Source organism: Xenia sp. Carnegie-2017, unplaced genomic scaffold (genome assembly GCF_021976095.1).
Source record: "Xenia sp. Carnegie-2017 unplaced genomic scaffold, XeniaSp_v1 HiC_scaffold_6, whole genome shotgun sequence".
In the NCBI taxonomy this organism is placed as follows: domain Eukaryota; kingdom Metazoa; phylum Cnidaria; class Anthozoa; order Malacalcyonacea; family Xeniidae; genus Xenia; species Xenia sp. Carnegie-2017.
This window is the reverse complement of record NW_025813526.1, coordinates 19,358,128-19,383,992: the sequence shown is the minus strand read 5'-3', so window position 1 is coordinate 19,383,992 and position 25,865 is coordinate 19,358,128. Positions and strand designations below refer to the sequence as shown.

At 34.5% G+C, this 25,865-nt stretch overlaps 3 protein-coding genes across 3 annotated transcripts in view; 2 read left to right on the top strand and 1 right to left on the bottom strand.

The window, feature by feature from the left end:
• Positions 1-8,102: 8,102 nt before the first annotated feature.
• Positions 8,103-10,257, bottom strand: LOC124456687 (protein ADP-ribosylarginine hydrolase-like). The gene is made up of 2 exons (XM_047007056.1): positions 9,502-10,257; positions 8,103-8,941 (listed from the first exon to the last, which is right to left on the bottom strand). Exons 1-2 carry the CDS (start codon positions 10,025-10,027, stop codon positions 8,382-8,384), a joined length of 1,086 nt encoding a protein of 361 aa, XP_046863012.1. The 5' UTR covers positions 10,028-10,257; the 3' UTR covers positions 8,103-8,381.
• A 951-nt stretch (positions 10,258-11,208) lies between these two features.
• LOC124456708 lies at positions 11,209-12,002 on the top strand. The gene is made up of 2 exons (XM_047007086.1): positions 11,209-11,354; positions 11,531-12,002. The coding sequence occupies exons 1-2, from the start codon at positions 11,242-11,244 to the stop codon at positions 11,862-11,864; spliced, it is 447 nt and encodes a 148-aa protein (XP_046863042.1). The 5' UTR covers positions 11,209-11,241; the 3' UTR covers positions 11,865-12,002.
• Positions 12,003-17,021: 5,019 nt separating this feature from the next.
• LOC124456681 overlaps positions 17,022-25,865 on the top strand; it is a 50,381-nt gene continuing 41,537 nt past the window's right edge. Inside the window, exon 1 of the mRNA XM_047007053.1 lies at positions 17,022-17,176. The gene's annotated coding sequence lies outside the window, so the exon portion shown is untranslated. The remainder of the gene's footprint in view (positions 17,177-25,865) is intronic.

Genomic DNA, 25,865 nt, shown 5'->3' with positions numbered 1-25,865 from the left:
GGACACTGCACATAATTTTTTTTATTTCCAGGAATTGTAGGGCAATGCCCAAATGGCGAGGCTGTTTGGGAAGACTCGTTTCTTTTAGAAGTCAAAGAAAAATCAGACTTTGATGTTGACAAGCCATCTCGATTTAGTTAAAAGGGCATAGTAGGCTCATGGGATATCTCATCAGGTAAGGAATGAAAATCATAAAATTCATCATCATCAAAAGACACTACTGAAAGATCTACGACTTGTTTTTTTTATTTCCTTCAGTTTCATACCTATTTTTAGTCTTTTTTAAGTTGACTTTGCTATCAGAACAAAAAATTGATCACGATCAGAGAGTTTTTTATGGCAGCCGCCAGTACTTTCTCGCTATCAAAATCTTTGCAAACTTTTACAGGTAATTTGGAGCTTCTTTTCGCTGTTAGAATACCATCGTTTTCGGTGATTATTTCTACCTGTATTACAACCCGATTATCCACAGGCTTTTTTGAAGGTGGACATTGGCTAGTTGATTTCCTTTTCGATGACGAGCTCGAGATCTTCGTGTTAAATCGGTAAATCCTACTCTACATTCTCCTTTTATAGACATGTAATGGTCTAATGTCTTCGCCTGATTACATACCGACACTTTTGCTTCTACTTTAGATCCGCATTTGAAACAAAACCTGTCCGTAAAACTTAGTTCATTTCCACAAGTTCCTTTTTCCGCCATTTTGTTATTGAAATGACATGTCTTAAAAGTTTTGTGAACATACTTCATGTTGGACAACATTTAGGTGTCTAAATTCTGATCAAAAAATATTTACGGATTGGAAAAATCTTTTCGGATTTTCAAAGTATTTTCCGATTTAGAAATATATTTTTACATTTTCGATATATAATTACAGACTGGAAATATATTTTTGGATTTGAAAAATATTTTGCGATTAAAAATATATTTTCACAGTGGCCCTTCTCGGCTTCCGTATAAAATACCAAGGAAATGGTAATAAAATTCAAGCATGTTAACAGAAACAATAAAAATCATAAGGCCGTGTCTTTGTTTTACATAACAATAAATGCCCAAAATTATATGCCACGTATCAACTCAAACGACGCTGACATTTGAAACTTAACTCTTCAGAACGTTAAATCTATCTAAATGTTCAACTGTTCAAAGCTTCATGCCATTAACCAGTAAAAGGTTTGTAAAACAAAAGATAAAGAATTTTCGTGCTCGATTACGACGTATAAATATGCCCATGGAAGCTTATAATTCTGTAATTGTAGATTGATCAAAGTCAAACAAAGTTACAATTGCAATCAACAACAATTTGCTTACCAACAACAAATCATTGCGATCTTAAACAAGGTATGTTTACGTTGATGTGTTTGTTTATACAGAAGTTAAAATGATTGTTATAGTAACTATTAGTCGTTGGCCCACAAGGTCTGTTTGTAAAATGTTTTATTTAATTTTTCACCTTATGGTTTGTGTTATTATTGAAGGAAATTTATGACTCGATTTTTACTTTGAAGTCGCAAATGCATAAATATGCATGTCATTGGATATTTTAGACATTTAAGTCCTATTAGAAGTAGAAATATTGATCAGGAAGTGTGTTATCTTTGTGATAAACTGGTTTGTAAGTCCACATTTTAAATGCGGCTAAAGAATTTGCAAATCCTTTTGACGTTACAATTGTCTTTCGTCAAGCTTTGGTTGCGAAGGTTCGTGTATGCAAATTCATCGCATTATAGTTACAATAAATTTAAAAGCAGATATGAGTATTGCAACTTATTAATTCTTTTTAACTCTCCCACTTTATGGTCATATCTTAAATTGAACGAGAAAAAGTTGCGAAATCAGACATTGTAAATTTTCATACGTTGAGTATGTATCTGAGGTTTATCACCACGTACTTACTTCCAAAATATCTTAAAAAACGGTATAATTTTGTAAAATGTATACTTATTTCTATTGATCAATTTGACCCAAATTATATTCAAACTTATGAACAAAAACAATAAAAATTATAAAACCATATCTTTGCTTTACATAACAATCTATTCTTAAGATGTTTTAAATTCCGTAGCGCAAAATAATTTTCCACATATCGACTCGAAGGAATAATAAATGATGCTTAACTTGTCAGAACTTTAAATCTTTCTAAAAGTTCAACTGTTCAAGGCTACACGCCGTTAACCAGTATAAGGTTCGTGAGACAAAAACAAAGAATTTTCATGTTTGATTACGACGTACAAATGTGACACATGGAGGCTTGTAATTCTGTAATTGTAGATAAATCAAACGAAGTTACAATTCCAAACAAGAACAATATGCTTACCAAAAACTAATCACTGCCATCTTAAACAAGGTAAGGCTTATTTTAAAGTATATTTAATTATTTATGACTCACCACGAAGTACATTTACTTTAAAATAGCAAATGGACTCATGAATGTCATCATTGAATAGTTTAGATATTTAAGTCGTTTTCGAAGTAGCAATATTGATCAGCAAGTGTGTTTATTTTTGTCATAAACTATAGCATCGCTTATTAAATTTTGTAACTCAACATTTTAAATGGCGCTAAAGAATTTTGCTTATCTTTGTGACGTTACAATTGTCTTTCCTCGATGCTAAGTTGTTGACGCTAAGGTTGTTATGTGCAAATTCATCGCATTAAATAATACAATACTGAAGATCTCTGATTTCCTATCAACTTGATAACCTTATAAGTACAGCTAGGCAATCAAACAATTCTGCACATGTGTGTAAAAGGAAGCATGCATATGTGACGTCATTCTTGTCACGTGTCCTAAGATATGAATATTACAACTTATTAATTCCTTTAACACTTCCTTGTTAATAGTCATATTAATAAAACTAACAAATCTTCATGACACAAAATTAAAACTTATCATTGTTCTTTGACTTCAACTACTCCCAATAGCTTTGTAAAGTTTTGATATTAAACTTTTGAGAGTCTTTTAGTTATTATATCACCAATCATGTCTTCTGTTTGGCAACTCTTGAAAGAAATGATGTTATTTTTGACGTGTTGTCACACATAGTGATACGACACATCTACTGTGGTTGACCAAAAAAAAATGTTCCCGGAATGAAATATGAGTTTTGTTTGTAAAATTCATGAATTTAAAAAAAACTGTTCAGAAGTAATCGTAATAACAACAACATTTCTAGTAAACGACAATACTTAAGCAGTAATTTACAAATAATGTGCATGTGCAGAAATGTCGACGGTCCTGCAACACTGAAATAATTCGTCATGTTTATATATTGCAACAAAAATCACCACAAACATCAAGAATTTTTAAAACCAACGCAACGTATACATGAAAATGAAGAAGTTGAATTGTTAAGAGTGACGAACAAGACGCCGTCTACAGATATATCAGAATAAAAAAGGCGAAGGGATCGTGAAATTCGATTTATGCTAAATGCTGGAGTCAGTGCTTGTGATTAGGAAGTTGCAAAGAAGTTTCTACTAAGTTACTGTGAAGTAAAATACTGAGTTCAAAGTTGAGGTTAACTTGAGATTGTAATCACACCTCCTGGTGGTAGAAAAAAACAACAGACCACTGAGAGAAGGAATATCTTCATTGGTAAAACCTCAAACTTAGGTATCCTATCAAAGATTTCTTTTTGAATCTTATAGATCCAGATTTTAAATGCAGCTTTTAGATAATCTTTGTAGCTTTGCAAATGTCTTTTGTTGATGCTAAGGCTAATTTATGCAAAGTTTCGTCGTAATAAATAATCAAAAATCTGAAATTTTCTGATTTCCTCATCAATCTGATATTGAATATTGTTACGTCATTCACAAATGACTATGCAAATTATTAAAATATATATTCATATGTCTGTTTTGTAACGTAAACTTTAGGGTAAAATATCTTTTTTTTTTAATTTTTCTAAAGGTTGTTTGACAGGATACTGCAGTTGGTAAAAGCTGTAGCACACATGCTCTCTGTCATTATTAGTTTTTAGGTTCTTTTGTAATTTTAAGACGATTTTTGGTGAAGTTAAATCAATTTAAAAATAAGTTTGATTTCGTCATCATGTAAATTCGGACTTCAATAGAACCTAATAAGGATTGTATAATATTTTTTTATTTGCTTGATTTTTACCTTGTTGATATATACCAAATTTTTTTACAGATGGAATCGTCAGGAATAAGAAATCTGTCTTACATTCAGCAAATAATTAACGTGGTGCAAAAGGAACTTGCTCAGTTTTTCATTAAACAATGGAACCTTCGTTACAAATCAACTTATGGAGTATGGGATGATACACACAACAGTGGGAACAAATTTTACAATTTAGAATCAAGAAGAAAGTTAGCCGATAAAACTCGACAAAAATATCAAGATGGAGATACCAGTAAGTGGGACTGTACGATATTATTTGATGCAATAATTTTTTCAAATTCAATTGGAAAGCACCTTGATAAAAAAACAAACGATGCTGTTCATGCACTTCGTTGTGAAAGAAACAAGTACGCACATTGGTATGAAAGCGAATGTTCAAATGATGATTTTGATGATATAGTCAACATCATTGAAAAATCATTTCAAGATTTAAAATTTTCTCTTGATGAAATCAATAAAATAAAAAATCATCGAAACTGTTTTAATTCGTTCCAAGTTCTTCCTTCAAAATCTAATCATTTTTTTGTTGAGCGCACTGAATTACGAGATAAAATTATAAAAGATCTTGAAAAATTAAGCAATGATAACAATGATAAACTGACATATTTTTACATCACTGGTAATCCTGGCAGTGGTAAATCGCAACTTGCAAGACAGGTTTGTGAAAAAATATCGTGTGATTGGAAAAATAGAACTTCGTTTGTAATGACTCTCGATGGAAAAAATGAGGAATCTCTTTTAAAAACTTACTGTGAACTTGGATACCTTTTAAACTGTGACAAGTATATGATTAAAAAATTTGAAGATGAAAATTGTTCCATCGCAGACAAAGTGAAGAATTTGAGATCGTTAGTATCCACACGATTAAAATTCTGGCAAAATTGGTTGATCATTGTAGACAACGTGGCACAGCTTAGCAAAATTTCTTCATTACTCCCCAAAGTTGGTGATCCCATGTGGATAAATGGACAAATCATAGTAATTATCCAGAACACAGATGCCGTACCTCAAGACGATGAGTTTAACAAACATATTTCTATCAGAAGTGGAATGAATGATAGGGAATGTTTTCAACTGTTGAAGCATTACACTATTGAAAATGATGATGATCAATTGTTGAATGAAGTATCGCACGCATTAGATCGTCAACCGCTGGCTTTGGCTGCTGCTGGTTATTATGTCAGTCGTGTAAACAAAGCAAACTGCTCATTTACTTGGAAACAATATTTAAAGAAAATATTTTCAGAACAACAAGAAAACATGGACGCCACTTTTGTTAAATTTAACTCGGAATATCCTAGAAGTATGCTACAAGCTTCACTTTTGGCTGTCAGACAAAATGCTGAAGAATCCTCAATATTGGCAAATGTTATTAACTTTTTTTCCGTGATATCGTTTGATCCTATACCACGAGACATTATTGTTTTTTATGTTCAAAAAATAGATCCCAAACACTCAAAGGAAGATATATGTCTTTGTTTACAGGACTGCTCATTGTTCTTGCATTCAGAAAATAATGACATTAGTCTACATCGCATTGTTCACAAAGCAATTATTGTTTATCAATCTGAACATTCAAATGAAGAACATGAAATGGAAACTAACGTTGATCAAATATCTAAAGCACTTTACATGTTTAAAGAGAGAGACGACGAAATCAAATTAATGCCACATCTTGAAAAAATTGTTCAATTATTAAAGACCAACAAGACAAAAATCAACATGAACACTTTACAAGTTTTCGCATATTTTGTTCAGAAATTAAGACATTTTGGAAAATACGATCTTGCTCTTGAACTATTGGATAAATTTAAATCAGAAGCATTTACTATTGACAAAGCTTGGTATTTTTCTGAGCTCGGTGCTTTAAACCATCACACTGGGAATTATAGCAAAGCTAAAAATCATCACAAAAAAGCTCTGGAAATTCGAAAACAGTCGTTAGGTGCAAATCATGTTGATGTCGCTACGTGTTTAAACAATATTGGTAATGTACTTGATAAAACTGGAAACTACAACAAAGCTATAGAGTATTATGAAAAAGCTCTGGAAATTCAAAAACAATCGTTAGGTCCAAATCATGTTGATGTCGCTGGGTCTTTAAACAATCTTGGTAATGTGTATAATAAAACTGGAAACTACGACAAAGCTATAGAGTATTATGAAAAAGCTCTGGAAATTCAAAAACAATCGTTAGGTCCAAATCATGTTGATGTCGCTGTGTCTTTAAACAATCTTGGTAATGTGTATAATAAAACTGGAAACTACGACAAAGCTATAGAGTATTATGAAAAAGCTCTGGAAATTCAAAAACAATCGTTAGGTCCAAATCATGTTGATGTCGCTGGGTCTTTAAACAATCTTGGTAATGTGTATAATAAAACTGGAAACTACGACAAAGCTATAGAGTATTATGAAAAAGCTCTGGAAATTCAAAAACAATCGTTAGGTCCAAATAATGTTGATGTCGCTACGTCTTTAAACAATCTTGGTGCGGCGTTACATAAAACTGGAAACTACGACAAAGCTATAGAGCTTTATGAAAAAGCTCTGGAAATTCAAAAACAATCGTTAGGTCCAAATCATGTTGATGTCGCTGGGTCTTTAAACAATCTTGGTATAGTGTATAGTGATACTGGAAACAACAACAAAGCTATAGAGTTTCATGAAAAAGCTCTGGAAATTCAAAAACAATCGTTAGGTCCAAATCATGTTGATGTCGCTACGTCTTTAAACAATCTTGGTATGGTGTTACATAAAACTGGAAACTACGACAAAGCTATAGAGTTTCATGAAAAAGCTCTGGAAATTCAAAAACAATCGTTAGGTCCAAATCATGTTGATGTTGCTGCGTCTTTAAACAATCTTGGTACGGTGTTACATGAAACTGGAAACTACGACAAAGCTATAGAGCTTTATGAAAAGGCTCTGGAAATTAAAAAACAATCGTTAGGTCCAAATCATGTTAATGTTGCTGCGTCTTTAAACAATCTTGGTTTATTGTATAAAAAAACTGAAAACTACGACAAAGCTATAGAGTTTTACGAAAAAGCTCTGGAAATTAAAAAACAATCGTTAGGTCCAAATCATGTTGATGTCGCTACGTCTTTAAACAAACTTGGTATTGTGTATATTATAACTGGAAACTACGACAAAGGTTTTGAGCTTCACGAAAAAGCTCTGGAAATTAAAAAACAATCGTTAGGTCCAAATCATGTTGATGTCGCTCAGTCTTTAAACAATCTTGGTAGTGTGTATTATAGTACTGGAAACTACGACAAAGCTATAGAGTTTTACGAAAAAGCTCTGGAAATTCGAAAACAATCGTTAGGTCCAAATCATGTTGATGTCGCTCAGTCTTTAAACAATCTTGGTAGTGTGTATTATAAAACTGGAAACTACGACAAAGCTATAGAGTTTTACGAAAAAGCTCTGGAAATGAAAAAACAATCGTTAGGTCCAAATCATGTTAGTGTCGCTGTGTCTTTAAACAATCTTGGTTTGCTGTTTTATAAAACTGGAAATTACGACAAAGCTATAGAGTTTCACGAAAAAGCTCTGGAAATTCGAAAACAATCGTTAGGTCCAAATCATGTTTGTGTCGCTACATCTTTAAACAATCTTGGTAATGTGTTTAATAAAACTGGAAACTACGACAAAGCTATAGAGCTTCACGAAAAATCCAAGGAAATTCGCAAAAAAAAACGTTAGGAACTAGTCAGGTTGATGTTGCTAAGTCTTTTAAACAATCTAGGTGTGTTGTATTATGAAACTCGGGAATATGACAAAGCTTTACAGTTACACTTTGGTAGCTACGTGTTTCAAAGAAAATTGTGCCTTCTAAATTATGTTAAGCCTATTTTTAACACATAGACCGTAGGAGCAAGGCTTCCACCTGCCAAGTCAGCTCCCCTCTCCCTCAGAAGGTATTTTTGGTAGTAAATAAAACGTTTGCAATTTGCATTTTGTGAGGTAAAATGAACCTAAAGATGTAATGATCCTTGTCTATATATAGTTTCACTGATATCTAGTCAATAAACTTACTCTACAGCCCAGAAATCATCCTAAGTAAAACTTAGAACTGCCCATGCCCTGAATCTGACATTCTTCTTTAGACTTTATTTCTAAAGTAATTTGCTTTTATGTTATAACCAAGTAGGAATTTTTATTGTATGATTTACAAACATACTAAAGTATATTGGGATGACAGAATTATAATAAATAAATACTATCCTGTTAGTTGTTTGTATTCTTTGATACATTCAGTAATTTTTTACCAAGCTCCATAAGCCTATGACCATATTCCAGGTTCCTATAATTTCCAAGGGGTACACCTTTCATACCATACATACCACCGCACCAAGCTGCAGCCAATATTCCTGTACTGTCACTATCTCCACCATGAAACATAAAACAAGAACACAATTGAAACCAGGAATCTTTTGCCATCATCAAAACATTGTAAGCAATCATTGGTGCATCATGACCACTGGACCCACCCCAACCTGCATAACTGACAGATTTATAAAAAGCATCACGTTCAGGTATGTTATATGTCACTGGAAACTTTGGTTCGCTGGTTCCATTCATTAATCCCCGTAGTTCAAGATATGACTCCCAACTATTTTTAAAGTAGCCCCAAGATTTCTTGTTTTCTTCTACATCACGACCAACCTTCTCAATGTATTCCCAAACTTTGGGTAAAACACTTAAAAGTCCTGCTACCCATTTTTTTGGAGCCATCTTCTGTATAACATAGGCTGTAAATAAAGCTGCAGTAACAGCCCCAAGATAACCTATAATTAAAATCATTATCTTTAAAGATTGCTAATTTTAGGTCACTTACATTATGATGACCCTATTTACATAATAGTAGCATTTTGATATTGATCATGGATTGAATGGCTGTAGTAGTGAAGATATTGAAGCAAAACAGCAATGGCAAATTGAACAGTTTTTAGAAGACTGAAATTTGGAAATGTGGAAAAGTGATAAAAGGGATGGATCAAAGATATGGTCATTTAAAGTGAGCAATGTTAGAAGGATGGAGGCATTTGAGATGTGGTTCTAGAAAATGATGGATTGCATAGACTTATGCAAACCTACATTCATGGTAATGGCTTGTTCAAGTAAGTAATCGAAGGAAGAGTTGAAGATAAAACATCTAAGAAAAGCAAAACAATTGAAAAGCTAAATTACTATAAGGTTTGTTAAAATGAAAAGCAATGCAGATAACAGGAAAACCTAGCAAACTTTATACAAAGCAACACTTGTTGATAGACAAAACACTAGACATTAGTGACTTGATAATTGATACATGATCTGAAATCGTTGCTTTATTATGAAAGGTGAATACCTGTGGGGTGATTATGAGTCATCCTTCCACTTTCAACAGTAATTTCAATTAACATTTCAATTTGATCTTCACAAGGAAACATCAAACCTATACACATGGATCTCATAGCTTCACCACATCCGCCACCTCGTTCATTAAATGGTATAATGTAACCTTTTTCCTCAAGAGGTCGTAACATGAAACATGCCTTTGTTGTAGTCTGCCCAGGAGCTCTTTCCCACATATCCTCAGCACATGTCTTCTTGTACTTTGTAGCCATAATGCTCAATAACTCTTCCGTTGTTGTCCATTTAGAAACCAACGCTTCTGCTGTAGCAATGTGTAGTACAGTGTCGTCACTAACCCTCCATCCTTTAATGTCAATTTTATCAAGTCCTCCGAGTTTTTCTAGTTCTTCATGAATTTGAGTACCACTGTAACAGAATTCCAACAAACCATTGTTATAACCTAGAGAATCCCCCACTCCACTGAGAACCATAACTGCTTCGTATTTCTCGGATAATTGGACCGTATTTTCAAGAGCCATTTTTAATATGTTTACTTCACCGTAGTTTAATGAATTTTTTTGAAACACGGGGAAAGTACTAAGCTTCCCTCAACTTAGTCAACTAATAAAAACGTAAAATCTTTTCTTTGCCTTGTTTCAATATTGTTTCATACTATTGTTTAGATTTAGACGAGAGCGTTGGGAGACTGGGACTGTTATTTTGTAATCCTTAATCTTTACCCGATTCCATGATCTTCAATCTGATTAACATGTTGCTTCTTGCGAAGATTCTTTAAAATTTAAAAGTTCCTTCCTTATATCATGGATTATCCGACACGGATTTAATTCAAACTTGACAATTTGATTGCACATAAAACAATTGGTACAAACTTCACAAAATTTCAGCTCTTGGCAAATCCTTAGGTTTTATAATTTTATGGCACATCCCATTGTTATAAATATGTCACTAAAATTAATTTAACCAGGTCGACCTCCACCATATGGTGATTTAGAACTAAAATCAATGTGTTTTGCGAATCCAAACGTACTATATAGGAAGGTACGTTGACTAACTGTTTACGAGCCCTGATATCAAACAATTGACAATTGAAATGTGATGAGCCTTTAGTCCACATGATTAAAAGAGTTCCATCAATTAAAATGATTTTTAACTCATCAAAACTTCAATTCAACCTTATATGACGCTGGAATTTTGAAACTCTAGCATGATGGATGGATTTTGCCAGACCCAATTTGAAAACTTGAGTTTGAAGACGTCGCTCCAAGAAGTCTTCAATACGAAGGCCTAAAACAAAATCGAGCTTCATGCGGCTTTCATCCAAAACCCCGATACGTACAAGACGACGTAGCAATGCGTCGCCTTCGAACAAACGTTGCCCTTCGCGGGTCTTTTTCGTCTAGAGTCAGCAACTCTCGAGCAGCTTTGCGAATCTTAGCCAAAGTGTACTTAACACCATACTTCGCGCTTATTTCTTAACTCTTACTCCCCAATTATCTTCAATTCTTGATCCAAGCGTTCTTTCTCAAAAGGACGACGAGGAGTCGTGGAAGTCTTCGAACAAACTGGCTTAGGCATCTTGACCACTTCAAGATGGCGTCGAAAAAAGAAAGAAGGAAGAAAAAGACACGTGCTAATACCAGCGTGCACCGCGGGCACGCGATTGATTATTGGGAAATTTTACTGAAGAAATGTAAAATAAGAAAACGAAAGTGCTCTAAAATGAGTTAACAAAATGGCGACTTTCGTTGGAGCGATGAAAGTGCATTTGAAATTGCCATCGAGATATTTGCTAACAACATCATTTTTCAAAGCAAATAAGCACATGTTGATTTGTAATTGTAAAAGGTAAATTATTGGGGTGCTATATGTCCTTAAATGCAGATTTTATATGTGTAGGCAAGATGTCGACAAGTTGCAAATGTGCAACTGTTGTACTGCTTATGCAATCTTTTGAATTCTTGTGGATCTTTTGGACTCGCTAGATTACCAGACTCAACATTCAACTAATTTTTCTTTTTCAGAACTGTTTCTCCACTCATACGTCTACACGTTTATCCTAAAAAGCATTACTCTTCATCATCAAGTGAAGAAATTTCAAAAGATGAACCAATAGCATTTTCAAAGTCTGCTGCGAAAAATCATACAGTAAATGACACTTTATACCATGATAGTGGTCGACGAAGCTCCTTTACTGTATTGGTGATAACATTTGGCATGCTTTTTTGCATTATATATTTTGGATTTTTACGCCAGGAAGGTGAAACTGAACAGAAAATTTTTAATAAGATTCTTGAACTACAGAAATCAAATGCATCTGAAGAATCAGAGAATGATCCTGTTGAAAATAATACTTAGGAATTGTTCTAAATGTGGTTACGTTTGGATAATAAATGATACAGATGGACTTGAACTTAAACTTTTTACAAAATGTATCCTATCATGTACCTATACACAAGAATATTTTTAAAAAATCCAACATTGTTGTTTTTCAAGGAATTTTCATAATTCTGATATTAAATAACAATAATTTTAAAGTGAAACCATATCCATTCATGGACACTTTTATTACCTCTTAATCAAGAATATTTTTGAAAATGCAGATGTAAATTTTTTAAATATATTTATTTGCATTCCTACATTAAAAAATAGCCTCAAGCCTTCTTTACAGTGTGCAAATTAACGGTGTGCAATGTGCAATTTGCACATCGTTTTAGCTAAAATGAGAACAATTGCACATCACTTTTTTCAAACGATGTGCAAAAATCAGCGGTTATAACGAAAAACACTGTCGTAAATCATATGAATTTGTTCACGTTTAAAAATATTAATTTAGCAATTAGCGCTATGTAATAATGAACGTAATATCGATTTGATTATGCCTCTAAAGAAACACTTTTGTCAAAAAAATTGCACATCGGTATTTCTCAACTAATTCGCACACTGCTTCTTTCCACTAGCCACGTATCTTAACGTATCGTAGCAAAACGCAACATGGCGCATGCGTGCTTGTGAATTTGATGGTCAATACGCACAATCACGCATGCGCCATGTTACGTTTTGCTACGATACGTTACGATACGTGGCTAGTGGAAAACAGGCTTTACAGTCGAATATACTGAACACCAGGATTTGTTGTGGCTATTGCCTGAATTATATTAGAGATTTGACCTGTTAACAGGCCTAACTAAATAAAAGGTTTATTATTATTACACTTACGGTTTTCGACGAATCCTTGGCAGTTCGACGACAGACTACGATGAATGACAAATCTCATGCCAATTGTGAAGATGAAACGATCGGATGTTGAGCAAGGACAGCCACAAAAAAGCCCAAAATAGTTTTTTGAAAATTTCAGAACGTTGATGGTGAAACCATTGTATCCAATTGTCAGGCTACCTGACAAACATTCCCGCTTTTATGTCGACGACGGCAAGCACAGAAACAAGATTGGCCATTTCTTGCATTTGTGCATGTCGTCTAGGGCATTAAACCCGAAATATCGACAGCCAGGCGGAAAATTAGGATTTTTAGGTTTTTCATTTTCATGTTAAAGAAATTCCATGTTTTTATTACCAAAATTTTCAATTGAATGATGTTGAAATTTGGGCATTTGATAGCGGTGTGGTTTTATCCATCATTGCGATTGATTGACCAGTCGTGATGTTAGCAGGAAAACTCCCAGGAAAATGTTTTAGAAAAGGTCATAATATTGAGTTTTCCATGGAAACAGGCGTTAGGCTGATGGATGCATTGCTCCAGAAGAGTGTTTAGCGTTTGCATTCTTTGTAGAGATGGTCTTTAGGGCATTAGAAGTCACGTATTTTTCAATTTCATCAAAGTATATTGTTCATTCTTGATCATTCTTCAGAGGACTCGTTAAAGTACACTGCCCACTCTTGATCATCGTTCAGAGGTCTTTATTAAAGTAAATTGTTCATTCTTGAGCATTCTTCAGAGGACTTCATTAAAGTATGCTGTTCATTCTTGATCATTGTTCAGAGGATTTCATTAAAGTACGTATATTGTCCATTCTTGATCAAAAGGTTTCTACATAGGACAATTGAAGCCAATGTCAGTTCACAGTACTATGCTTCCATAAATGAAAAACATTGATAACATACTTACAATTGAACATTTTATTCACTAGTAATGTAGTTCAAGGGAAGAAGAATTTCAACCAAATTACAGAATTGTATTTTGTTCTTATGTTTAGATGAGCGTCGAGGAACTGGTCGACAACAGCCACAATTCTCTTCAACCGCTGTGAACAATAACCACTTTCTTTAATTGTGGAGTCTACGATCATGGTGAATACACCAACATTTGTTCGTTGTTTCTCTATCTCAGTTGATGACTTATTGCCGTTTAAGAGAAGAATGTCCATGTCTAAAATCAAGCATAGAGGAAACAAAAGTTATTAAGACGGAAACTTTATGGAAAGGCCACACTGCACTTTGCATTAATGAACATCACATGCAGTGTCCCAATTCAATGTTTACTTAATGCAAAAGAACTTGAAACAAGACATTTACCTGAACATTTTTTCAAAGCACTCCAAGAGATATATGACCGTGGAATAATTTCGACTTCGGCTAACTATTCTTCGTGAAACTACAGACTTTCATGTTCAAATGGCACGTTCTTAGTCTTAGACTATGGCCCAGGTTTCACGAACATGTTGTATTCTGATTGGTCAGTGACTAGGTGTGTTGTAAACGTGTTGTGTTCTGATTGGTCAATTACTAGGTGTATCGTGCCTGCGTCAAGCAATAAAATATAAATATTAAAGCATCCTGAAACGAAAACTACATAAATCAGATTTAGGAAATAGAATTTCCAGTTGTAAGTCAGGACGCCATTTTGAAGTTTACCTGTCATAGTGTCATTATTTTTTTTTATGTCTAGAATTTTGTTAAATTTGTCACAAAAAACCTGAATGTCATTTTCGTGGTGGAATTTGCACTTTATATGTTTTACATTGATAAATCTGTTGATTTTCGTGGGATTTTCGCAATAACACATTGGATAATTTATCATTTTAAAATAATGGCCTTTCTTGCATTGTCACCAACAATTAATTTCATTAGTCTTTTCAAATATCATTGGTACGGCAGGGCTAATAAATCAGCAAGATGAATCAAAATTATGACACGTCACAGAATTTCAGTTTTGCATATCATTATATGCAATAATTTTAATTTTATCTCACATGGCTTTTTTTCCTCATTCACACAGTCATCTATCTTTTTATCTTATTCTTATCACAGATAATGACATGAAAATGTTTTGCTTCGTATGTCTTTAGAAATTGCGCCTACTTGGAGTGAAAAGCTTACTTCTTCACGTGATGGTACACGTGATTTTTTCTGGTCCATAATTCTTCAACTTGTTGTAAGATAGACTATTTAAAATATTTGTTTGCGTCAAAAGTTCACAAAATGACAAAACTTTGCATGATGAACTGTCAAGTCCAAACGCCATCAATTTTGAAGTATCTCTGATTACTGAGATGTGGCAAAATTAATCAAAATTAGAGACTTCCAGATTAATTTCTCTGAAAATCCCTATTCAATTAAAGACTTCCCTAAAATCTTAAGTCAACAAACTTTTACTTGCCTCTCACGCCCCTTATCAAATTAATTGTTTATCCCGATAAAAAGTTCACAAAATGACAAAACTTCATTGACCACGTTTCAAAGTTGGAATGCTGACAATTTCTGAGAAGCTCTGTTTATGGATTTTCTTAACTTATTTGAAAATTTGTTGTTTATAATCTTAATTTTGTTGAGCAATCTTATTGGTATAAATGGTATTATACATTTTGCCTGGCTGCCTCGTCTTTGCGTTTAATGATAATTTAGTTTTCCAGAACATTTCAACACAGTAGAAAGAAAAGGGCTGTTTTAGCTATGGAGCTAAAATATTGACCCCAGAACTGCCGCCCATTTTGGAGCCAATTTTTACCCTTTAAAGAGTGGCCAAATTTGGCCCCGTTTATTTTGCCAATTTTACCTCCAAAACGTAGATGAGACAGCCCCAGGTAAGAGGACCAATTTAGCCGCATAGCGAGCTATTTTTCCCTTGTTGTGTGAAATTCAGCTCTAAACAGAATAGGCAATTTAGCCCCAATATTTCATCAAGTCGGCCATGGTTAAAAGCCGTACCGTGCCCAGAAAAAAAGTGGAACTACCTAAAGTTTGCAATTAACAAGTCTTGTACAATATATACATGCACATAAATGTTTAACATCTTCATTAAAACCCCTTAAACAAATAAACTTCACGAAATATAGAATTGAAATAAAACATGTTCGAATATAGCATAAGTTGGAGAAATTTGATAAAACGTACTTTATTATTATAGAATATAAGATTGCTAGTTGAATTTTCAAGCATGCATTAGCTAGTTCTTGTGGAAACGACCGCATGTAGTGCTCCTGTCATTATGAATAATTTATGTATGTAAAAGTTTTATCGTGACTTGACATTCATCACTTGCAGACTGTTTATGTTTTATAAGATATGCTGATTCTATAAGTCAAGGAAATGCTAAATACAAATGAGAGGAATTAATTTCTGAGAGTTTAGACCAAATGGGTGAACTACAAATGTAAAAGCAGCTGTCCATTTACTGAAATCCACTGTTTTTAATTAAAAAATTTTAGTAGCAACAGTTGCTAGTAGCATAGCTAATTATTTGCCCACCAATAAGATTCGTTCAATTTTATCAACATTCCTTCTATCTTAGCAACCTGCAGTGTTTGACTGCGACTCTACGTCTGCTATGATAAACAGATGGCATCATTTTTCTCAAGACTTTTTAAGGTATATTGACAAATTTCTGATTTGAACAAGCTTTTCACTCCTCTCGACACAGGTACGTCTGATATACAGGAATTTTGCCATATATTAATAGAGACGTTTGTTCAAAGAAGAAATTTTTTTAATTGTTTGGTTTCTGATGTCTGATAAAATGACTAACAAAGCGTTCAAAAATATAATGGCGATATTGCCAAAGTGATTCTTGTTGCTCTTATGATAGCTCCTAAGTTCGTCTATTCTCACAGGATAAGATTCGTACCGTTTTAAATGTCACTATTTTCAGACATGGGATTTCTAGAGAAAAACTGCTGTGATGTGAGTCATAACAGGTCCCTGTTAGTGTTATATATTTTATATTAACCGAAACTTGTACTTAACCCTCTAAGGGCCATATGTAGTGAAATGCATCATAATATAACTACGCCAAGCGGTCTGTTTTAAAAAACTCAAGATTGACAAACATTTAACAGGGCACACATAATGTGTGCAGCATTACATAATTTCGGAGAGCTTAGATAAAATGGGTGAACTACAAATGTAAAAACAGCTGTCCATTTACTGAAATCCACTGTTTTTAATTAAAAATTTTTCTTGTATGGTAGCAACAGTTGCTAGTAGCATAACTAATTATTTGCCCACCAATAAGATTCGTTTAATTTCATCAACATTCCTTCTATCTTAGCAACCTGCAGTGTTTGACTGCGACTCTACGTCTGCTATGATAAGGAACTTCACAAATTCTAAAAGCAATCACTTTGAAACAGATAGCATCACTTTTCTCAAGACTTTTTACGGTATATCGAAAAATTTCTGATTTGAACAAGTTCTTCACTCCTCTCGACACAGGTACGTCTGATTTACAGGAATTTTGCCATATATAAGTAGAGACGTTTGTTCAAAGAAGAAATTTTTTTAATTGTTTGGTTTCTGATGTCTGATAAAATGACTAACAAAGCGTTCAAAAATATAATGGCGATATTGCCAAAGTGATTCTTGTTGCTCTTATGATAGCTACTAAGTTCGTCAATTCTCACAGGAGAAGATTCGTACCGTTTTAAATGTCACTATTTTCAGACTGCGGATTTCTAGAGAAAAACTGCAGTGATGTGAGTCATAACAGGTCCCTGTTAGTGTTATATACTTTCTATTAACCGAAACTTGTACTTAACAAACTAAGGGCCATATGTAGTAAAATGCATCATAATATAACTACTCCATGTGGTCTGTTTTAAAGAACTCGAGATTGACGAATTTTTAGGTGGACACACATAATGTGTGTAGCATCATGTTGTGACTCTCTTGTGGCCAGATGTTTTCTCAATTAAGTTTCGCTTCGTAATTGTTGCTCGCGCAAGCAATGGCCACTAATAGGTTGAATTGTTCGGCAGTTACTAAATGAAAAATGCAGACATGCGAACAAATAGTGAAAAGGGAAGCTGTAAAGCAGCACATTTGTCTTGATGTAAAGGAAGTTTCTTGCTTGGTTCATTTTTAACCTTTTACTTTGTTTCCTATTCGCTGATATATGTGCTTTAGTTCCCCTAGTTATTACTGTATTGTAAGTCTACATTGTTTAATCAATCTTAGCACAAATCTTCGAATAGAACACTTCCAGTTATTGTAACAAAAAACAATATAAATGGCTGGCAAAAGCTTAGCTAAGTAAAGAACCGATTACATGAAGCAATTTCAGCCCGGGCTAAGTTTCAGCCAGGGTCCGTTATAGTATCCTATCAAAATAGCGTACTCGATTACATGAGAACAATTCTATGTGTTGTGCTAGATGCATCGCTAGATCCGTTATTTGTATCTATCACGTTGTAGTTAGGACGGATTATGGCAAGTTCTTCTTTTAAGTCGATGACCCTTTTTATCCTAGGTTCCTTCTGTGTCAATTTCTAGTAAAATTGACTGCACAACATGTTTAGGAACTTATGTGGGTACACTTGTGTTTAACTAAAGTTTATGCCAAACGGAACAATATCTTTTTATGCAAACAAGTGCGTCAACGAACTCCCTAATTTATCTCTCAGGGTCATCATAGTTGTAGTCAATATTTCGCGTTTTTCTCTCAAAACAGCCTTTTAATTGTAGAAATGCTAAATGCTTAACATACTGTATTTCATGAAGTTTTTTTAAAAACATACGAATTTCTTCATACTTAAATACTTTATAGAAATTAAAGAAGATAAGTCTTTCAAGGGAGAATTCTTTGCGCAACTAGTCTGAATCAGTGAACTTTATAATAAATTGGTAAAAATGAAATAAAAAAGTTCTGAATCCACCGAATTGAATCGTTTGACGCCATTTTAAATTTGATAGTTGGGCGGCATATTGTATATTGTCTCGTATATTTCACTTCCCCGTGGAGTTTGTTTATTGCCGTGGAGTTTTGTTTATTGCCGTGGAGTTTTGTTTATTGCCGTGGAGTTTTGTTTATTGCCGTGGAGTTTTGTTTATTGCCGTGGAGTTTTGTTTATTGCCGTGGAGTTTTGTTTATTGCCGTGGAGTTTTGTTTATTGCCGTGGAGTTTTGTTTATTGCCGTGGAGTTTTGTTTATTGCCGTGGAGTTTGTTTATTGCCGTGGAGTTTTGTTTATTGCCGTGGAGTTTTGTTTATTGCCGTGGAGTTTTGTTTATTGCCGTGGAGTTTTGTTTATTGCCGTGGAGTTTTGTTTATTGCCGTGGAGTTTTGTTTATTGCCGTGGAGTTTTGTTTATTGCCGTGGAGTTTTGTTTATTGCCGTGTTTTGTTTATTGCCGTGGAGTTTTGTTTATTGCCGTGGAGTTTTGTTTATTGCCGTGGAGTTTTGTTTATTGCCGTGGAGTTTGTTTATTGCCGTGGAGTTTTGTTTATTGCCGTGAAGTTTTGTTTATTGCCGTGGAGTTTTGTTTATTGCCGTGGAGTTTTGTTTATTGCCGTGGAGTTTTGTTTATTGCCGTGGAGTTTTGTTTATTGCCGTGGAGTTTTGTTTATTGCCGTGGAGTTTTGTTTATTGCCGTGGAGTTTTGTTTATTGCCGTGGAGTTTTGTTTATTGCCGTGGAGTTTTGTTTATTGCCGTGGAGTTTTGTTTATTGCCGTGGAGTTTTGTTTATTGCCGTGAAGTTTTGTTTATTGCCGTGGAGTTTTGTTTATTGCCGTGGAGTTTTGTTTATTGCCGTGGAGTTTGTTTATTGCCGTGGAGTTTTGTTTATTGCCGTGGAGTTTTGTTTATTGCCGTGAAGTTTTGTTTATTGCCGTGGAGTTTTGTTTATTGCCGTGAAGTTTTGTTTATTGCCGTGGAGTTTTGTTTATTGCCGTGGAGTTTTGTTTATTGCCGTGGAGTTTTGTTTAATGCCGTGGAGTTTTGTTTATTGCCGTGGAGTTTTGTTTATTGCCGTGGAGTTTTGTTTAATGCCGTGGAGTTTTGTTTATTGCCGTGGAGTTTTGCTTATTGCCGTGGAGTTTTGTTTATTGCCGTGGAGTTTTGTTTATTGCCGTGGAGTTTTGCTTATTGCCGTGGAGTTTTGTTTATTGCCGCGGAGTTTTGTTTATTGCCGTGGAGTTTGTTTATTGCCGTGACACTTGTGGGCCACCATACAGAGAAGCTCTGTTTATCGATTTACTTTACTTCCTAAATCATAAATCTTTAATTTTGAGCTATCTTACTTGTAAAAGGCTGGCTTGCATTTCATATTCTATTGGGTATGAACAGAATTCAATATTTTACAATAAAAACAGCAGGTGATTAAAATTGAACATTTAGTGAACATTCCAATTTCTTTATTATCAAGCAGAAGCAAAGACATTACGTAGTTGGTTGTGTCGTCTTTAATCTTTCGAAATTTGTTAAGGTATGTTGATTGAATAGTTTACCTATCATAGTGTCATTATTTTTTCTTATGTCTAGAATTTTGTTATATTTGTCATAAAAAACCTGAATGTCATTTTCGTGGTGGAATTCGCACTTCATATGTTTTATATTGATACACTTGTTGACTTTGGTGGGATTTTCCCAATAACACATTGCATAATTTATCATTTCAAAATACTGACCTTTCTTGCACTATCACCAACAATTAATTTCATTACTTTTTTTAAATATCATTGGTACGGCAAGGCTAGAAAGTCAACAAGATGAATCAAAGTTATGACACGTCACAGAGTTTCACTTATGCATATCATTATGTGCAATAATTTTAATTTCATCTAACACGACTTTTCTCAAGAAAAATTTTTTTCCTCAATAATATAGTCATCTATCTATTTATCGGATTCCTAACACAGATGATGACATAAAAACGTTTTACTAGGTATGTCTTTAGATATTGCGCCTACTTGGAGTGAAAAGCTCATTTCTTCACGTGATAGTACACGTGATTTTTTTCTGGTCTATAATTGTTCAACTTGTTGTAAGATAGACTATTTAAAATATTTCTTTGCGTCAAAAGTTCACAAGATAACAATACTTTGCATGATGAAGTGTCAAGTCCAAACGCTATTAATTTTCGATTACTGAGATGTGAGAAAATTATTCCAAATTAAAGACTTCGAGATTAATTACTCTGATATTCCCTTCTTAAATGAAGATTGTCCCTAAAATCTTGAGCCCCCACAGGCTTTTATCATAACGTGTACAACATTTTATACAATATAGGACCAGAATTTTACATCGAAAGAGAGTATGAAGTTTATTATCTAGATGTTTATATTTTGCAAATTTTGCGTTAGATATCTATGGAACAATTAGTTGCTACAGATTTGCATGATCACTATTTTTGTGTCCTTTCTGTGTCTTTATTGAAAGGCATTTTTGATATGACTAACAATTGTTGACTTTTATGGGGTTTTTTTAACAATCACAAATAAATTTTAGATAATTTAACGTTGGAAAACACTAAACTTTCGAGCATCATCGCTAGCAATACATTCAAATACTTCATTTCAAATATTATTCTAAAAAATCAACAAAATGTGTCAAAATAATGACACATCACAGAATTTCAGTTATGCATATCATTATACGGAATGATTTTAATTTTTCTGACATGACTATCTGCAAGAAGAACAACATTTTTTTATTTCTTATTGAATTCTCTTGCTGAAAATCTTATGCATGATCAACTAAAAACAATTATCTTTGATGCATTTTAATTGATGTCAACATAAAATTCATTAATATTGACACAAAATTAGGAAATTCAACGAGACTTACCTGAAGTTGAAGTTCGATTGGGATTCTATTAGCATCTGTAGAGCAGAGATTACACGAGATACTACGCATGCGCACATTGGTCATATTTCAAAGATAGTGGACTTATGAGCCGCCTAAATGTGCATATGAACGATATGCAGGGAGGCAGTAACATGATGGGTGGGCGTGTAATCTCTGCTTGGTAGATGCTAATAGAATCCCAATCGAACTTCAACTTCAGGTAAGTCTTGTTCAATTTTCTAATTCTATTAGCATCTACCGCAGAGATTGCACGAGATTTGAAAGTCATGTCTACAATTTATGCCTACACGCAAATACGACATTAAGTTATAAACATATTTTAATAGGAGATGTATCAAACATACCCAGAAATAGTAACAAATATGAATTCAAAGTATTTCCTTCTCTGCACTATACATGCAAGTATACGTGTTCTGAACTACCTGCCAAGTACAACTAAAGAGAATTCTCATCCAATATCTTTCTTATTGAGACGCTGAAAGAATGGCATTCTCAAACTCCGCATTGTCACGTTGAGACACAACGTTCTTATTGTAAAGCTGATGAAAAACGCAATCAGTCTTCCAACTTGCATTTTTCAGTATAGAGTTCATCGAAACATCACATTGCTTCGCTTTACTGGTGGCTGCGGCTCGTGTACTATGTGGTTTGAACGTTTCTATATCAATTCCTGCAGCTTGCATGACAACCTTTATCCAACGAGATAGATGACTTTGATACTTTATAAAAGGGTCGAATTTTGCTAAGAAATAGTTGATTTTTCTGACCCCGAATGGCAGCAGTGCGTTAATATATTCTTCCATGACTGAGGCAACACATAGTCGGTGATCGGCAGGGAACTTTGGTATCACTAAAGTAGGTTGAATGCGTGTTTGTCCAGACTGTTTCACAAGTTGGTCGATATAGAAGGTGTATGAGTCCTCTTCCTTCTTTACAGTTAAGAGGTTTATGAGGTGGAGTGATTAGCACGCTGCCTGTGACTAATGCACAGAGCATTACCAACTTATGAGTAAGCTGTTGTAATGTTAAGTCTTCTATTGCAGGATGTGTCTTTATATACTATAAAACAATGGAGGTGTTCCAGGTCACTTGATATCTTGGTAGTGCGGGTCTACATTGAAACACTCCCTTCATAAATCTCTGAACCATATAATGTGTACCAATCGTAGAATTCCCTTCAGTAATAACGAATAAAGATAACATACTTCGAACAGTGTTTATGCAACTGTAACTCATCCCTTGATCAAATAGGTGCTGTAGAAAGTCTAGAACTACTTGTAAAGTTGGATAAAGGGAATCTGCATTCCGTTCATCAACATAGAGCTGCCATTTGTTAAAGTAACTGGATATTGTTTTTGTGTTCCTGGCCGCCAGGAATTAAGTATTGTTGCTTGAGCCTGTGGTGAAATGTCCTTACTTAAGAGTGATCTCCTGATAAGAGACAAGCTATCAGTCTCAGACTCCCTTCGAGTAGATGTTCTTTTGTTTTATTGGATGGTAAGCTCATGCTTCTTTTGTTTTTGGATAGGAGAATGAGTCGGTGAATCATTAATCTTGCCAGTATCGGATACCAGGATTGAGTTGGCCAATTCGGCACGATGAGAATTGTCCGTGCCTGGGCCATTTTTTCTTTTTATAAAACTTGTGGTATAACACTAAAATTTGGAAAAGCATAAAGAAACAATTTACTCCAATCAATGCAAAAAGCGTCAAAAGCCCACGCCTGTGGATCTGGGTGCCACGAGACATAGGGTTTAAGTTGTTAGTTTAGTCTAGAAGCAAACATGTTGACTTCTGGGGTCTCAAAAATGTGCTGTTATTTCAAGAAATGATTCAGCATCAACCTTCCATTCTTTGGAATAATCAAATGTTCTGGAAGCTTTGTCAGCCACCACATTAAGTTTCCCAGCGATATAGCTGACAGTTTGCCATATGTCGCTGATTCTGCACCACGCCCATATTTCTCTTGCAATTTTATCGCAATGGTGAGAGTGGCGCCCCCTATGTGGTAATATATGCAAGGGCAGTGTTATTGTCAGTCATTACTTCAATGCGGGTGTGGACTAGACAATTAATGAGCAACTAATTCCAGACAAGTAATGTGCCAGTCTTTTCAGCGATTGTCCATTCGCCTCCGGTGGACTGTTTTTTAATACTTGCGCCCCATCATTGGTAGAAACGTCCGTATACAATACGTGGTCAATCTTGCCGTGATTCAGATGTTTTTTTGGACTCATGTGCATTATTAATCCACCAAGATACTTCCTCCGGCGCCGAAGGAGAGAGTTTCAATGTCGCATCAAAGTTACCCCTGTTAGACTTAAGAGTTGTTGTTTTGTCCCTATCAAAATCACGATAAAACAGTGGGCCATATTGAACGCCAGGGAAACAAGCTACCATCATACCAGTTAGCTTGGCCGCTTTCCGTAGGCTAGGAGAGTCAAATTTTAGCAGCCCCCTGGCATCCTCGCATAATTTGTTGTGTTTCTCTATGGATATAATGATAGTCATATCTGTTGAACACAAACCCTAAATGTTGTGAGATCTGTGTGGGTTCTGTAACAGATTTATCTTTACGGGGTAGAAATCCTAACTTCTGAAACAATTGTAGAGTATCATGTACGTTTTGCTTGCCTTCTGAATAGGAGTAGCCTATTAAAAACGAGTCATCACTGTAACCTTGGTGCAACATGGCATCCGTTGACCTTACAGATGCCTATTACTCAATACCAATACACATAGAGCATTAAAAATACTTAAAAGTTATGTGGAAAGATAATCTGTAGCTTCATTCAACGATCAACAAGATCGTGCACTTGCAGATTACTTGCAAGCAAGTGTGATGCTTCAATATAACAAGGGCTAATTGACTGTTGGAGAACGAATTAGAGAAGTCAAGCCGGACTGCGTGGTTTAGAAACGAGCGAGATTATTCAATGTTAAATTTGTTATCCAGGGCTTTGTCAGAAACTTCATGGTTAAGTTTTCACTGTATTTGTTTTTATTTGTTTTGAAACCCAGCGCGCACAGTTCGTTGTTGCTAGCGCGCGCACCGTTCGTTGTTTACTCGAAATTTGCATACTTTACCATGGTAACTGGAGGCCATTTGAGTGCAAAACCTTGCGCAAACTGTGTCGTGCTCTGCTACACACGATGGTTAACCACTAGCAAGCTATCCGCGGATAGTTATCCACCACACTATCCAGGCTTTGTTCAACCTACTTTTGTTCACTGGATAACTATCCGCTGGATAGCAGATTTATTCGCCGTATAGGCCCAACCACCGGATAAAGTTACCCAGGTTTTGAACAACCGAGCCCAGAACGTCTGGCCAGGGTTAATAAAATACATTTTCAAACTTGTCTTGTGAGGTGTGAAGTTTGTGCACGGAATAATTTTTTAAAAAGGTAGCATAATTTTGAAAAGCGAGCATAATTTGAGCATAATTTGGGCAAAAAACGAGCACTGCCACTAGCATAATATGCCACTTTTACTAGCACAATCGGCAAATGCCTACTCTGAATGCCAGCTTCTTCTGTAAATATTTGTCTTCCTTTTTTCCCTTTTATCCTCATTATGACGTTTCACAGCCTCTCTTCTTGTCTTTCAGAACAAAACTTCCTCGTTAACATCGTTGTCCATAATGTTTAACACTTGCAAATATAAAAAAAGTTATTTCATTTTTTATGATTCTCGAAAACGTCGCAAAATGATGCTTTTTTATACATAGCCAATGCTGTTCGCAGTAGCACACAATCACAAGAAACTATCTTTAATTTCTCCCTTATTGAAACTGTTAGAATCTGCTATCTCTTAATAGTTTTCTTGGTTTTCTTTTCAGTCGGTGCGTACCATAGAGACGTGTTATAAATTACGAACATTCTGATCTATAATATTTTGCGAACTAAAAGGTCTTTGTGAAATCTCATTGAAATTATATCCGAAAACTTTTATCGTATTTGTAGATACACGTTCTAAAAAAGTCACGACCAATAGGCAATATTCAACATTCGAGTTTACGTTAATGATCCCCTCAAAACGCGTTAGTTTATCTACATAGACTAAAAATTCTCATTTCATATTAAAATTTAATCAAAATAGTAGTTCATGGTCTTAAAATTGATAAAGAATTTTACCATTGCCAATTAATTGTCGTACATAGTCAAAGAAAAACAAGTTCTTGTGTTACAACATGTTGTAAAACATATATATTTATAAAATATGGTTTCAATTAATGCGTTAGAGTCAATGAAATTAAATAAACTTAAACCTTAGTAAATTTAAAAGACCATTAGCTACAACATTATTACATATTCTTAG